This window comes from Schistocerca serialis, chromosome 1 (genome assembly GCF_023864345.2).
Source record: "Schistocerca serialis cubense isolate TAMUIC-IGC-003099 chromosome 1, iqSchSeri2.2, whole genome shotgun sequence".
Lineage (NCBI taxonomy): Eukaryota > Metazoa > Arthropoda > Insecta > Orthoptera > Acrididae > Schistocerca > Schistocerca serialis.
This window is the reverse complement of record NC_064638.1, coordinates 1112907482-1112923076: the sequence shown is the minus strand read 5'-3', so window position 1 is coordinate 1112923076 and position 15595 is coordinate 1112907482. Positions and strand designations below refer to the sequence as shown.

The window sequence follows — 15595 nt, the reverse complement described above, 5'->3', positions numbered from 1 at the left end:
GGAGACGCATGCTGTTGTCGAGGTAGTCTGCTGAATTTTACAATTCCGCTCACCCTGTCGCGTGCCACTCTGCCTGCACAGCCGTCGTACTGGTCTGGGGGGATGAGTGGGGAGGAGTGCCCCCCCCCCCCCCCCAATTGTGGTGCATGGCACCTTGAAGCGTTATGCTGATGACGTTCCTCAAACCGGACATTACCTGCATGGTCCCCACAGACAGGTATTCTTCCAGCAAGATAATGCACAGACAGCTCAAGTTACTCCAGACTTTCTACATGCTCCGACTCTGCCATGGCTGGCCTGCTCTCCATACTCGTTCCTACAGCACATGTGTGGAACCAGCTGAAACGCCAGATGCGAAATGCCAGATGCTGCTGTGTCACTCTATGAATGATTCGGAGGCGGCTGTTCAAGATTTGTGGATCAAGTGTCTCAAAACTACATCAGATGTTGAATGAACTTGATACCAGATCGTCTTACTGCATCTATTGCAGCAAAACGAGAACCAACGCGTTGTTGATGTTGTATACTATGTAACCTCCCCATCACTTATCGACCTTAATGACAGTGAAAAATTAAACCGCGTGCACCTATTGGAAATTTGGGAAAAGCAATCGTCACCGAAGTTAGTCTGTCGGTAAAGAGGGAGGAAAGGGTTACATCTAAGTGGAAGGAAAATTGCAAATGAAATTGGTGTAAATTAATTTTGAGGAAAGGGTAAAATTAACAAAGAAAGTAAATGTGCGGCCGTTGCGTTTACAATTACTTGGCGTTAATTAGATATCTGAGATATGGGGAAAATTACGGTCGCCAGTCCTCTGGACAACTACTATAATAACTGAAAATGAAACATTAATACACATATAATTAGCACTAAAAGCTTGGTAACTGAAGGTTGACACGCGTTGTGTGAAAACTGAATATTTGTCATAAGTAATAAATTTCGCTGCACTCTGACTTAATTTAGCAAAAGAATGAATAAAACCGGAAAATTGAAAGTTAATTTAGTGAGTGGAATTAATAGTGAGCTTTGTTTCTGAAGCACTACGAAATTCAGTAAAATAAGGTTAGTTTTCAGCTACCTCAACAATCATTTCAAAAGCTACTTGAATCTACGCAATTTAGAAATAAGAGATTTAACTTTGAACTTGAATTAAATGATTCTGAACAATTAACAATAGTAAAATTTAGTACGTACCAAGCTGAGCTGCAGTCACAGGTAAGCTAAAATATGGTAACAAAACTCGCACTCTTAATTTGTGCTTGTGTAATCTAAATATTGTAGTCAGCTATGAATACCTTAACTGAATTTTGAAATTAAAGCAGTGAAATGGAATGATATTACTTTAATGCTGGCGTTTGAATTTCAACGACACTCGAGTTCATTTCGGAAAAGGAAGAGACCCTGCTTGGTCATGCTATTGGGTCTATGAGCAAAAAATGTCCATGCTAAGTTACTGTAATTTTGTCAGGCAAATGAAACAATTTTAAAAGCTGAGGTCTGCCATACAGTCTAAAACTTTACACGCTCCCAGTCTTCCTTGTTGGTTGATTGAAGGTTTGAAGTCGTCGGTCGAGGAGGCGGCGACAGTCACTCATTGCCGGCCGTCGCTGTTGTAGAAGCTGGATGTTGGGTCGCCTTCTTCTCGACACTGTCACCAGGCGAAACGGGCTCTTGATGTGCGTCAGCTAATGCTCCCCTTCCGCGATACCGTGTCAGAAACTATCATAGCAAGTCGAGCGCAATTACATGCTGCCAAACCCCGAAAGCGCGGCAACTCGCGGCAGCGTCACACAACACACCTGCTCCACCGCCTTACTCCAGCCAGACTCTCCCTGCCCGCGCTCCATGCGGCAGATTTAACACTACCAAAGATCCTAAACACTTTGGTTCTCCACACGACCTATCGATGTAGTCGTTCGATAGCATAGTTTTCCCTAGGAAAGACCCAGCGTAAAAATACAAATAATATTTACAAAAGGAACCCATTATACATCGACATAAATACATATATGAAGCAATTACAATATATAAAGGCACAGAAATTTCATATCTTCAGGTAACTAAATAGGGGAAACATTTATAGTACTATACATGGAAATATGATGGTATGCATATTCGGCGTTACAACTTGTCCTCAATATGTCTGTTTACTTGTCTGGATTTTTAGTTAAAGTGAATCTCTCATCTCTATAATTATGTCTAATAAATATGATTTCAGTCTGATGCTCTCCTCTTGGTGCGCTATTTTTCAGTGTTCCTGAGTGCCATTTTGCGCTGATAGTGTGTCCCACAGAGGTGGTTATCTGACGCGAGTTGTCTGTTGCAGGCAGCGATGTTGGTGGCGGGCGCAGCCCTATTACTGGTGCTGCTCTGCCCGGCTTCTCACGCCAAGATAGGTGAGTGTCTACGCAAGCTCGCTGTAACGGTAGTTCAGACTCTGGTCCTTATTTATATAAATGACATGCCCTGTAGAATTACAGGTAATTCTAAAATATTTCTGTTTGCTGATGACACTAGCTTGGAGGTAAAGGATTTTTCAATTAGTGCAGCTTATGACATAAGTTCATGGCTTGTAGAAAATAAACTAACGCTACATCACGGTGAGACTCGGTTTTTACAGTTTCTAACGCACAATTGAACAAAACCCGACGTTTTAATATCACAGAATGGGCATGTGATTAGTGAAACTGAACAGTTCATGTTTCTTGGTGTTCAGGTAGACAGTAAACTGTCGTGGAAAACCCACGTTCAGGATCTTGTTCAAAGATTTAATGATGCCATTTTTACTATTCGAATGGTATCTGAAGTAAGTGATCGTTCGACTCACAAATAAGTCTACTTGACTTATTTTCATTCGCTTACGTCTTTTGGCATTATATTTTGGGGTAACTATTCCCATTTTCAAAGAATATTTCGACTCAGAAACGGGCCTGCAACACCTCTGCCACCCTCCTCACACACAGCCGTCAAAATGGTCGAAAAATGGCTTAACGATCAGTGAACACAATCGGATACAAGACTCACGAACGAAGAAGAGCTTAGATTGTTATCAAAGGAAAAGTCATTAGGTGTATCCCTCCAGGAAACCCACTTTACAGAGTGCGATAAGCTTAGGCTGTATCAAGTATGGAAGTCTGGAGCTGGTCTTCTCCGTGAATACGGTAAAGGCCCTGGGCGTATGTAAGGTTACTGGAATCCGATAATTCTCGTATCTAAACCATATTTTACGATGTAATAAAAGTTTGAAGATTTATATCCACAGGCTCATCGAAGCAGGGATAAACGTTCTCTCATGAAGGTTCGAGGATTAGTATTTCGAAGGAGTTCAATTGACGCAGAGCACCTTGTGCTACTGAAGGCACTGGATCAGAGGAAACGTGATCGAGCAAGGTTATCAATAGCCCAATACCCGTACTTGTATCCAGCATTCCAGCGCATTCAAGATACTTTTCACTACTTATAGCAAAAAGGCAAAGTAGTCGAATACATAGGCAGGGAGGAGTGAGGGAAACAAACATCTGTTGAAGCAATGAATGGTGCTTGTGGCTCACAGCTGACACCCAATGGACCAAGGAATGAGATGACTGAGATTTTTGAGTCAGTGAGCTTTGTAATGGAACCTATTAAAGGCTTTCTTATAAAGAAGTATGCGATACCCTCCTAATTCAACCAGTTGAACTAGCGATTATGATAATAGAAGAGTAATTGTGTATGGTAGCAATGATTGCATAACATGTCTACATAAAAAGTCGGCCCATTAAAATATAATTAATAACTGACCCACACAAAAGTTAACATCACTTGAACACTGATACAGCAGATGTCATTATGTAGAAACACTATATTCAACTGAAATTATTAATATGAAATACGAATGGTATTGGTCAACTTACGAATTTTGGATCTCCTTAAATAAAAATTACCCAGTGAAGCCTATTTATTCACTAGGACTGTTTTCACTCACCAACTACGTGTTGTTGTTGTGGTCTTCAGTCCGGAGACTGGTTTGATGCAGCTCTCCATGCTACCCTATCCTATGCAAGTTTCTTCATCTCCCAGTACTTACTGCAACCTACATCCTTCTGAATCTGCCTAGTGTATTCATCTCTTGGCCTCCCACTACGATTTTTACACTTGACGATTCCCTCCAATGCTAAATTTGTGATACCTTGATGCCTCAGAACATGTCCTACCAACTGGTCCCTTTTTTTGTCAAGTTGTGCCACAAACTCCTCTTCTCCCCAATTCTATTCAATACCTCCTCATTAGTTATGTGATCTACCTATCTAATCTTCAGCATTCTTCTGTAGCACCACATTTCGAAAGCTTCTATTCTCTCTTTGTCCAAACTATTTACCGTCCATGTTTCAGTTCCATACATGGCTACAATACATACAAATACCTTCAGAAACGACTTCCTGACACTTAAATCTATACTCGATGTTAACAAATTTCTCTTCTTCAGAAACACTTTCCTTGCCATTACCAGTCTACATTTTATATCCTCCTTACTTCGACCATCATCAGTTATTTTGCTCCCAAAATAGGAAAACTCCTTTACTACTTTAAGTGTCTCATTTCCTAATCTAATTCCCTCAGCATCACCCGACTTAATTCGACTACATTCCATTATCCTCGTTTTGCTTTTGTTTGTGTTCATCTTATATCCTCCTCTCAAGACACTGTCCATTCCGTTAAACTGCTCTTCCAAGTCCTTTGCTGTCTCTGACAGAATTACAATGTCATCGGCGAACCTCAAAGTTTTTATTTCTTCTCCATGGATTTTAATACCTACTCTGAATTTTTATTTTGTTTCCTTTACTGCTTCCTCAATATACACATTTAATAACATTGGGGAGAGGCTACAACCCTGTCTCACTCCCTTCCCAACCACTGCTTCCCTTTCATGCCCCTCGACTCTTATAACTGCCATCTGGTTTCTGTACAAATTGTAAATAGCCTTTCGCTCCTTGTATTTTACCCTTGCCACCTTTAGAATTTGAAAGAGAGTATTCCAGTCAACATTGTCAAAAGCTTTCTCTACAAATGCTAGAAACGTAGGTTTGCCTTTCCTTAATCTTTCTTCTAAGATAAGTCGTAAGGTCAGTATTGCCTCACGTGTTCCAACATTTCTACGGAATCCAAACTGATCTTCCCCGAGGTCAGCTTCTACCAGTTTTTCCATTTGTCTGTAAAGAATTCGCGTTAGTATTTTGCAACCGTGACCTATTAAACTGATCGGTAATTTTCACATCTGTCAACACCTGTTTTCTTTGGGATTGAAATTATTATATTCTTCTTGAAGTCTGAGGGTATTGCGCCTGTCTCATACATCTTGCTCACCAGATGGTAGAGTTTTGTCAGGACTGGCTCTCCCATGGCTGTCAGTAATTCTAATGGAATGTTGTCTACTACCGGTGCCTTGTTTCGACTTAGGTCTTTCAGTGCTCTGTCAAACTTTTCGCGCAGTATCGTATCTCCCAAATCATCATCATCTACATTCTTTTCCATATCCATAATATTGTCCTCAAGTACATCGCCCTTGTATAGACCCTCTATATACTCCTTCCACCTTTCAGCTTACCCTTCTTTGGTTAGAACTGCGTTCCCATCTGAGCTCCTGATATTCATGCAAGTGGTTCTCTTTTCTCCAAAGGTCTGTCTAATTTTCCTGTAGGCAGTATCTATCTTACCCCTTGTGATATAAGCCTCTACATCGTTACTTTTGACCTCTAGCCATCCCTGCTTAGCCATTTTGCACTTTCTGTCGATCTCATTTTTGAGACGTTTGTATTCCTTCTTGCCTGCTTCATTTACTGCATTTTTATATTTTCTCCTTTCATCAGCTAAATTTAATATTTCTTCTGTTTCCCAAGGAGTTATACTAGCCCTCGTCTTTTTACCTACTTGATCCTCTGTTGCCTTAACTACTTCATCCCTCAGAGCTACCCATTCTTCTTCTACTGTACCTCTTTCCCCCATTGCTGTCAATTGTTCCCTTACGCTCTCCCTGAAACTCTGTACAACCTCTGGTTCTTTCAGTTTATCCAGGTCCCATCTCCTTAAATTCCCACCTTTTTACAGTTTCTTCAGTTTTAATCTACAGTTCATAACCATTAGATTGTGGTCAGAGTCCACATCTGCCCCTGGAAATGTCTTACAATTTAAAACCTGGTTCCTAAATCACTGTTTTACCATTATATAATCTATCTGATACCTTTTAGTATCTCCGGGATTCTTCCATGTATACAACCTTCTTTTATGATTCTTAAACCAAGTGTTAGCTTTGATTATGTTATGCTCTGTGCAAATTTCTACCAGACGGCTCCCTCTTTCATTTCGTACCCACAATCCATATTCACCTGCTATGTTTCCTTCTCTCCCTTTTCCTACTCTCGAATTCCAGTCACCCATGACTATTAAATTTTCGTCCCCCTTCACTACCTGAATAATTTCTTTTATCTCATCACACATTTCCTCAATTTCTCCATCATCTGCAGAGCTAGTTGGCATGTAAACTTGTACTACTGTAGTAGGCGTGGGCTTCGTGTCTATCTTGGCCACAATAATGCGTTCACTATGCTGTTTGTAGTAGCTTACCCGCATTCCTATTTTTTATTCATTATGAAACCTACTCCTGCATTTCCCTTATTTGATTTTGTATTTATAACCCTGTATTCATCTGACCAGAAGTCTTGTTCCTCCTGCCACCGAACTTCACTAATTCCCACTGTGTCTAACTTTAACCTATCAATTTCCCTTTTTACATTTTCTAACCTAGCTGCTCGTTTAAGGGACCTGACATTCCACGCTCCGATCCGTAGAACACCAGTTTTCCTTCTCGTGATAACGACGTCCTCTTGAGTAGTCCCCGCCCGAAGATCCGAATGGGGGACTATTTTACCTCCGTAATATTTTACCCAAGAGGACGCCATCATCATTTAACCATACAGTAAAGCTGCATGCCCTCGGGAAAAATTACGGCTGTAGTTTCCCCTTGCTTTCAGTCGTTCGCAGTACCAGCACAGCAAGGCGGTTTTGGTTATTGTTACAGGGGCAGATCAGTCAATCATCCAGACTGTTGCCCCTGCAACTACTGAAAAGGCTGCTGCCCCTCTTCAGGAACTACACGTTTGTCTGGCCTCTTAACAGATACCCCTCCGTTGTGGTTGCACCTACGGTACGGCCATCTGTATCGCTGAGGCACGCAAGCCTCCCCACAAACGGCAAGGTCCATGGTTCATCGGTGGGAGGACTATTTTCGAAACACGTCTATTTTAAACGATAAACACTGTAATTTTTAATAATTCACGTTATTTACTTATGTATCCAAATGAGAGAAGTGAAGTCAATAGATATGCTTTTGAAACACGGCCTCTTTGCAACAGAGAATTGTTCTGACAAATTGACAAATCTGTCTGTCATTTTAATGACCTATTAAATTATGTCACTCCATGTAAATTAATAACTTTTTTGCACAAATTACGATAACAGATGGATGCCTGATTTATAAACCACATCTCTTCGTAGTAGTTCTTTGACGAGGTTATAAATACAAGCAGCAAGAAGCCTCATCAGCTCAGTCTTGATAGAACTTTTGTAAAGTGTGTATGTTATTGTCTTATGTGGAAAAACAATGCAAAGTTGTTGTAAAAGAAGTGTTACTCTGTACTGTGTCAACGTCTTTGGGTGGTCAGCGGAGTTAAGATGGCTACCATGCCAATAAATAGTTGAATTTCACTTATGCTGTCGTTCATTATTTATCAACAAGCACATCAACAACACGGGACCTCATGTTTTTACCTCTAGACGAATACATATAGAGCCAACATTAACATCAAGATACAGCAGTGAACCAGCCAGCAGCAGGAGAAACTACTACAGAACAACTTCATGGTGTCAACCAAATTTTCCACATGAAGTGCTAACAAGCTTCTTATATGTGAGTGACATAGTGCGAATATAGGAATATCAACGATTGAGCGACCATTATAGCTTCAACACGCAAATCCCGAAACAAGATCCAGAGCTTCCTCTACTTGGCCACGAAGAAGAGATTTTGTACTTACTGCCATGCATATTTGTCGTAAGGATCACTGTGGCAGCGTGAGGGACCACTCGTTAGAAAGGACTATGACGTACTCCTATCAGTGAAATATAGTTCAAGCAACTAACAGAGGGGCCTATTCTGAAGTAAATGAGAGCTGCTAGCAGTTTAAAATTGCAATAGAATGACTGTAGTACGTGAAATACACAAAATGTGTTAAATAAAATAATGCATCTTTTCTTTAGAGTACGATGGGAAGAGTGTGAGTGCACAGTAGTAGATAGGAGAAATTGAAATGTGGCGGTTTTGTTGGTTCATTCTATGCTTTGCGTCATCGGCAGCCACAAATTTGTCTATTCATTTTTTACATTTTTTTAATTTTTTGCAATGTTTTATGTTTTAGATCAGTTTACCGCATGTGTGTGTGTGTGTGTGTGTGTGTGTGTGTGTGTGTGCGTGTGTGTGTGTGTGTGTGTGTGTCTGCGTGCGCTTTCAGTTTGTGCGAGGGTTGCCCAGAAAGCAGCTTTGAGATAACAGTTCCTGGTTGGAGAAATGACACCATAAAGATGGTTGTAGATGTTTCATTTTCGTACAATAGTAGTCCCCCAAACCTCCAGGCGTAATGATAGATTACCTTTTAATCTCCTTAAGGTAATATACAAGCTCTTAAAATCATAAAATAACAAATAATGGTTGTGGCATTCATAGAGTAAAACGCCAATTGAGCTGCCCCTACCGATGTCGTTTTATGAAAACAGCAGTTCTGATCCTGGAGTTCGAAAACCACTTCCGAGATTTTCATACGTTTTCGCTCACTACGCACGAACTGTTAGTCCTACAGAAAAAATAAACAAAGGGTTTTATAGGAAATTTAGTTTACTTAAAATTTGTAAGGGTTTATGTTTTCGCTGGAGGTCATTGCTTTCGATTTGTTGAAGAAAAATGTACAAAGGAAAATATACATTTCACGTCTTTTTAACTGGGAAACGTCTTAACTGTCACTCGCAAGTGGTGGTATTCCTGTATTGTCTTTTCCTTCTCCCACCTTTAAAGTTATCTGTTTGGATTTATTTTATGTCAGTTGTGTTCTTAAGATTAAATTGTCTGTTAGATGGTAACCATTGGGCTCCCAGTTTTGAATGGTGTGCGCACCGGATTTTAAAGCTGGTAACTTATGTAACGCTAACAATGGTGACAAAATTCAACTGTGAAAATTCATAGAGAATTCTAAGTGCGAGAATTTTAGGAAAATCATGGCCTGTCTGAAACTTACTGTTATCGGAAAATCTGACCATGAAATTTGACGAAAAACTGATTACTTTATAACTAAAGTTGGTTGAAACTTAATTAAGGACATAATATGATTTCTAATAACTTAGATGCAAAAGCTAACTACTGAGATAAGAAAAGGTGCAATGTACTCTCTAAAGGCATTGATATCATTCTCGGTTCATAATTTTGGATAATGGATTTTAATAAATTGAAAATTAATTTGCTCTTCGAATGTGGGCAATGATTCTAGGTTAAATGATTCCAACAGCAATCTCATATCATTTGACTTGATAACAGTTCATGAAACATCAATAATAGTAAAGATTTTTTAAATCGCGTAATAATTCAAGAATTATAAAAATTAAACTTCACATGTGGAATCTTCCCTTAAACATAATGCCAAAATCTACTTCTTAAATCCATTTCTCTCACAATGATTGATAAATTCTAACAAAAAGAATATAAAGTCAAAAAGGCTCCTGATCTGACGAGCCAAGAATGCTGCATTGTCAAACTGGTGCTGCGAATAAAGCAAACTTAATTATTACGCGCAATCCAGTCATCACAAAGAGTATAATCGTATCAATGTAAAACTCGATTCATTTAGCCTCCACAACGAATAGTCCATTAATCCGTAATATAATTCACAAACCTCCATAGCTTGCTGCTTACTGCTACTCAATCAAAACTCGACTGTTCACATCTAACACCAATGCTCGACTGTCTGTTTCATCTCCTCTCCTCGCTATCAACAGATAAATCTGGTGCGCAAATCCCAGACCAAAGATCACCTCTAACGAGTCTCCTTGCAGCGCAGCTTCTCTGCCGATACTGTGCGCGTATGTCTAAGCGATTCAAACCTTACGAACACGATTTCAGACATCAAATACAAGAAAAATTCCAAATGCTGACTAGTCAACCAGTCCAACATACATCAAATCGCTGCTTGGATTGTATTTAAATGGAACAAAAGAAATTCTCACCTTGGTCACATACTTATCTCGCAAACAAAAGCGCTAGTGCTAAACTGTGCGGCGATGCCAAGAAAGACTTGTGTAATGATATGAGATGTTTACCAGCGGATTCTGTAATTTTACAGCTCTATTGAGAAAAAAAAATGCGTATTTCGAGGATCAGTGTTGTGTGCTCTTGTTTTACTGTAATCGATTAAAATTGACTCTTTCAGCCTATTTATGCGTGTTGAAGGATAGCTGCCGAAACTACACCAGGCTAGCTAGGATCATCCTCTGTTCTACTAACATTACGCTACAATTTTCTGTCGGTGTGGCTTCCCTACACACAACAGCTTCATCAACGAAACCGCTTCATTATGCTTTTGATGTTATTCATCAAATCAATTATACACCGGGGGCGTGAAGGTATTTGTGTGTTCCTGACGCCAGAGGAGCCTGAGCTTATTTTGTGAGCAACTGAATGGGACGTACGCTTGTTCTCTCCCACTAAGATCAACTTCCTTTGGTTGTGGGTTGAGCACTCGTGGAGCATCATGGCTCCCTGACGTTCAATGCGAATCATGCAGCACCTGCTCATAACCACCCTGAAAAGGGAAAAACACCGTCTGCACTGGATAATTGTCTCCCATTCAGTTGCAATTAATGTTAGTTATGACTGGAAACCGCCGCTAATCCTCCGTTCATATCAGTTTCCTACGAATGCTAGTCGCAATAATCAGGATAGCTGCAAAGCAAGAGTGCGTGTTTGTAAAAAGAAAACCCTTTGAGAATTTGGCTTTAACAAATTCTCGTGCTTTATATACGAATATTTTTGGTTAGTTTGTACCGTAATTCTTATTGATATCGAATGAAACAAAGAGTTTACTGTTACCCGTCACTGTCTATCTCCACGGCGCGTTTCGAAATTTTAGAGCTCCATGATGAAGTCGGTTTACATTTGTTAGTGTGACATATGTGTGTGTTGTGTTACAATTTTGGGGGTACTGAAACTGTATACTGTAGAAACAAAACACTATTTGAGAAGATGATTTTGGGTTCATTTTTCACTAGAAACAGAACGTAAATCTACCACCTCCTGTGTCACAGGTTCCTTTCACTGTCGTAACACATCACATATAAACTGTCATATTTTGTAAGCAAAGATGGCATCTAGAAATTATTTGATGCACGGATCAAATAGCAAAAGAGAAACACTGTCACAAAATACAAAGAATATACATGATAACATTATTATTTCAGAATTAGATTCAAAGGAATGTAGAGATCTTTTGCTTGAGGTGCTGAATACGTGCGTTGAAATAAATATTTCGCGTGGTATACAAATCCGATTCTGTCAAGTTTATGTAGCTTAAATTTCAAAATCGTTTACATAAACAGTAAACATGTTGCAGACTTTAAGTGCAGTAGTTATACTGGCAACCGCGGTAAAATCACACATAAATAACAATTTTGTTTGGGATTCAGAGATGGGAATAAAAGACTGGAGGCGGAGGGCGAGAAAGAGAAAAAGAGAGAGACAGTGGAAGGAGTAATTGGATGAGAGCAAACGTTGCAAAGCAGGGGATTCTTAAGATTTTATCTGTTATATGTAATAATTAATTAAAGTTTGCGTTAATAATTTGGTTAATGCTTTAAAATATGCAGATAGATGTACAGTTTGTGCTGTTAGTTGATGTACTTATAGTTTCAAGCTGATAGGGGGTTCAAGTTTTTGGTTTGATGGTATATTTATAAATGAGGCCGATCCATTGGACATTTATGGAATCTGATGGTTACATAACTAAATATTTATGGTAAATATTAAGATAGGTGGAAAGAATGTAAATAGGGGGACATGTCGATACCAGGGCATAAAGTCTTCGCGAATTTCATTGCGTGTACTCAGTTGCACAGTATACCTCGCAGACAAGCGCAGGAAAAATATACGCAGATGTCAGCGTTTGACACAGGACGTGTAGTTGGGCTCAAAGAAGCCGGTGGGAGTACTCGGCGAATTACTCGGCATTTCAATAGGAGCGATGTGACTACTAGACGATGTTGGCAGCAATGGTGGAATCACGGACGAACACAGCCACAAGCAGGAAGCGGTTGATCTGGGGAGACGACAGAACTCGACGACAGAGCAGTCGTCAGAGAGGCACTCAGAGACCCGGATTCATCATTATCATTGATCCGAAGTGCAACTGGTGCTTCAGTGAACACAAGGACCACTAATAGGCGGTTCACAGACAAGGAACTACGTTCACAGCACTCCTTGCACCATCGTTGACCTCAGTACATCAATAAGCCCGATTGCGATAGCGTCAGGCACTTTCGGCCTGGAATCTCATTGAGTGGAACGGAATTACCTTCAGTGACGAGCGCCGCTTCTAACAGAGCCCCGATAAGCAGCTAATTCGTGCCTGAAGACGCCATGGACAGCGGTGGATAATCAGACAGACGGTCGCTTGCCATACCAAGAGCGATGGTCCAGAGTTCCATTTTATTTCATATCAGAACCCCTTTGGTTGCCATCCGTGCGTCCTTACAGTGTAGCGGTATGTCAAAGATATTATACGCCCGCTTTCCTTGCCCTTCATGGCAAGCCATCCTGGGCTACCATTTCAGCAAGATAATGTCCACCCGCACAAGGCGAGAGTTTCTAGTGCTTGCTTAGTGCTTGGCAAACCCTACCTTGGCCAGCAAGGTCGCCGGATCTTTACCCAGCTAAAACTGTTTGAGCATTATGGGCAGAGCCTTCCAACAAGCTCCAGGTTTTGACGATCTAACGTTCCAGTTGGACAGTCTTTGGCACAATATCACTCAGGAGGACTTCCAACAACTCTGTCAATCAATCCCAAGCCGAATAACTGCTTCCATAATGGCCAGGGGTGCGGCAACATGTTACTGAGTTGCTGAATTTGTGAATCTCTTTCTTGAATAAATCATCCAGTTTTTATGAAACTGTAACTATTTGTTTCTTTGTGTATGTGAGTGTACATAGCATCTACAGACTTCCGACCCATTCGGATAATTCCTTCGTGGTGCGTCGTTTTATGTGTGTGTGTATGTGTGTGTGAGTGTGTGTCTGTGTGTGTGTGTGTGTGTGTGTGTGTGTGTGTGTGTGTGTGTGTTGGGTGTGTGTGCAGGCGTGTGTGTAAGAGTGTATTACCGCACCTTTGCAACGACGTCCTCATTTACCGAAGGATCAGAGAGTTCAACAGCACAGTGCTATTTAGACTTCTGCGTTGTGATGTAGAAGTTTTTATTATTTTGTGTCGTCACACAAACAAACAACAAAGGGAACTGTCAGAGACATGAAAAGCGACGCTGCGTTGATTTAAAAAATGATGCAGATGTAGAGAATTTTTAATAATAAATAATAACGAATTCCTTACCGTTTAACAATTTTCACTTGTAAAGACAGTAAATAAAAAAAATCATAAAAAAGGCTCCATGTTTCCTGCTTTTATTACAAAACTAAATTTTCCAGAGATGAATATGAGCATGGCAAGTGGTTTGAGACCCATTTGCAAGACACGCTTTGTACATGAAGGGTGATTTTGCTAAAATGAAGTACCTCAGGGCTGTATTGCTAGATATGAAATGGAAGGGATGGGGGTTATAGAGCTTAGAAGTGGAGGGGAGGGCTTTAGAAGGATAAAAATTTCTGCTGCCAGTATGGGTTGTTCAGTGCACTACTGCAATTATTTGCGATTCATTTATTAGTTGCGTTGACATGTACGCAAGTGTAATTACATTACAGTTCCCTTTTAAGTGCAGATTCAAATTAGTTCTGTGACATCGAGTGTCCTCGCGTGAAAGAGGGCTATTTTGTCGCTTGTAATAACTTTTCGAAGTTACAGACAAACACGGATAAATGGGAGTTTGTGGGAAAATATTTTGTTGCGACTTCATGTATTTAGAATGTCAGTAAAGGCGTTTATAATTCTTGTTAGAAGGCATATCAGAAACCTAAGTCTTCAAATTTGTCCATAGGGAAGGGTATCCTGTTGTGAATCAACTATAATGATATGCTGAGTTACGTGAGACACAAACGCAGTAGACGGACAATAGATCAGAAAGGTGAATGTATTTCCAAATACAGTTAGCACTGGCTCGATTTAGCCATTGTTTCATAAGTATGGCTGTAACGAAGAATTTCTGCAAGTCAAGTATATTTATGAATACACCAGACTCACATGTAGTAAGAATGGGGCAGATTTAAGTGCGGAATGCTCTCAGCATATAAAATATTTCGTATGAAGATAATATTTAAACCATACAGCAATACAGATATGGTAAATGACATAAAATTGGTAACTGTCAGTAAAATCATACATGACCCAGCACACTATACGCCACTAAGGGCTGTAAGAGGAAACAGGCGCTGGAGGTGACGTCAGACTAAGAGGATTACAGGCCGAAGTTGCCACAACGTGTACACTAGTTAAGCCGTGCCATCTGTTGACACTCTAAAGTAAATCAACTGCTTGGTTACAAAAACGTTCTAAAAAGTGTAACTGTTCATCTTTGTACGCATCTTGTCTGAAAATAAAAACGAAAGAGGAAGACGATATTTTATAGTCTGCTCTGAGAAGAACAAGGAGACAGTTTTTGGACTTTATACCACTGAAGAAATTTTTATCATGCAACTGCATTTGTTCATTCAGAATGAAACCATCGTTAAGAGAAAGATGTTTGAAGATTTCTAATTCTTCAAGGATATTAATTCTGAACCCTTTCTTTCTGTGTGTAGGACACTGATGTAAAGAAATTCTTTAGGCATGTAATTACTAAATAACCAGCAAGGGATGAGCTATATATATATATTTGTACCTTTTTCCCTAAGAGGTGTTCTTTATATCTAACAGCAAATGTTCGTCCTGTTTGTCCTACATAATACACAGATCGTATTCTTGTACTGTTGTTGGTTCACAACCATGTTTAAAACTGTAAGATTTTTACCAGACTAACTCATTTGTTTCTTCGCTTCTAATGGACTGGAAGTCGACGGGAGTTGAAATCACTGTTTCTTCTAGCCTTATGAAGTTCACGTGAGTGTGATTTCCAGAGAGGATCAAGAATGAATTTGACTGACCGTGATGTACTCTGATGTAAAGTAAACTACAGTAAAGTGACGGAAGTACCTGCTTACATATGAACGGCTTATTGTAACAGCACGTGGTGAGATATTATTAACATAGATTTTAACATTGCTACGAGTACTTATTGTTCCATCGTTTTGCCTCTCTAACACAAGTAAAGAGCGCTGAATTGTGAAAATTCATTCACATATTGTCAGTTGATAAAATATGGCCA

General features: G+C 39.9%; 1 protein-coding gene across 1 annotated transcript in view; it reads left to right on the top strand.

Annotated features, from left to right (window-relative positions):
- The window catches only part of LOC126459342 (acid sphingomyelinase-like phosphodiesterase 3a), a 586475-nt gene that overhangs the window by 259817 nt on the left and 311063 nt on the right, over positions 1–15595 (top strand). Inside the window, exon 2 of the mRNA XM_050095854.1 lies at positions 2328–2397. Coding sequence (XP_049951811.1) covers positions 2334–2397 — 64 coding nt within the window. The 5' untranslated portion in view covers positions 2328–2333. The remainder of the gene's footprint in view (positions 1–2327; positions 2398–15595) is intronic.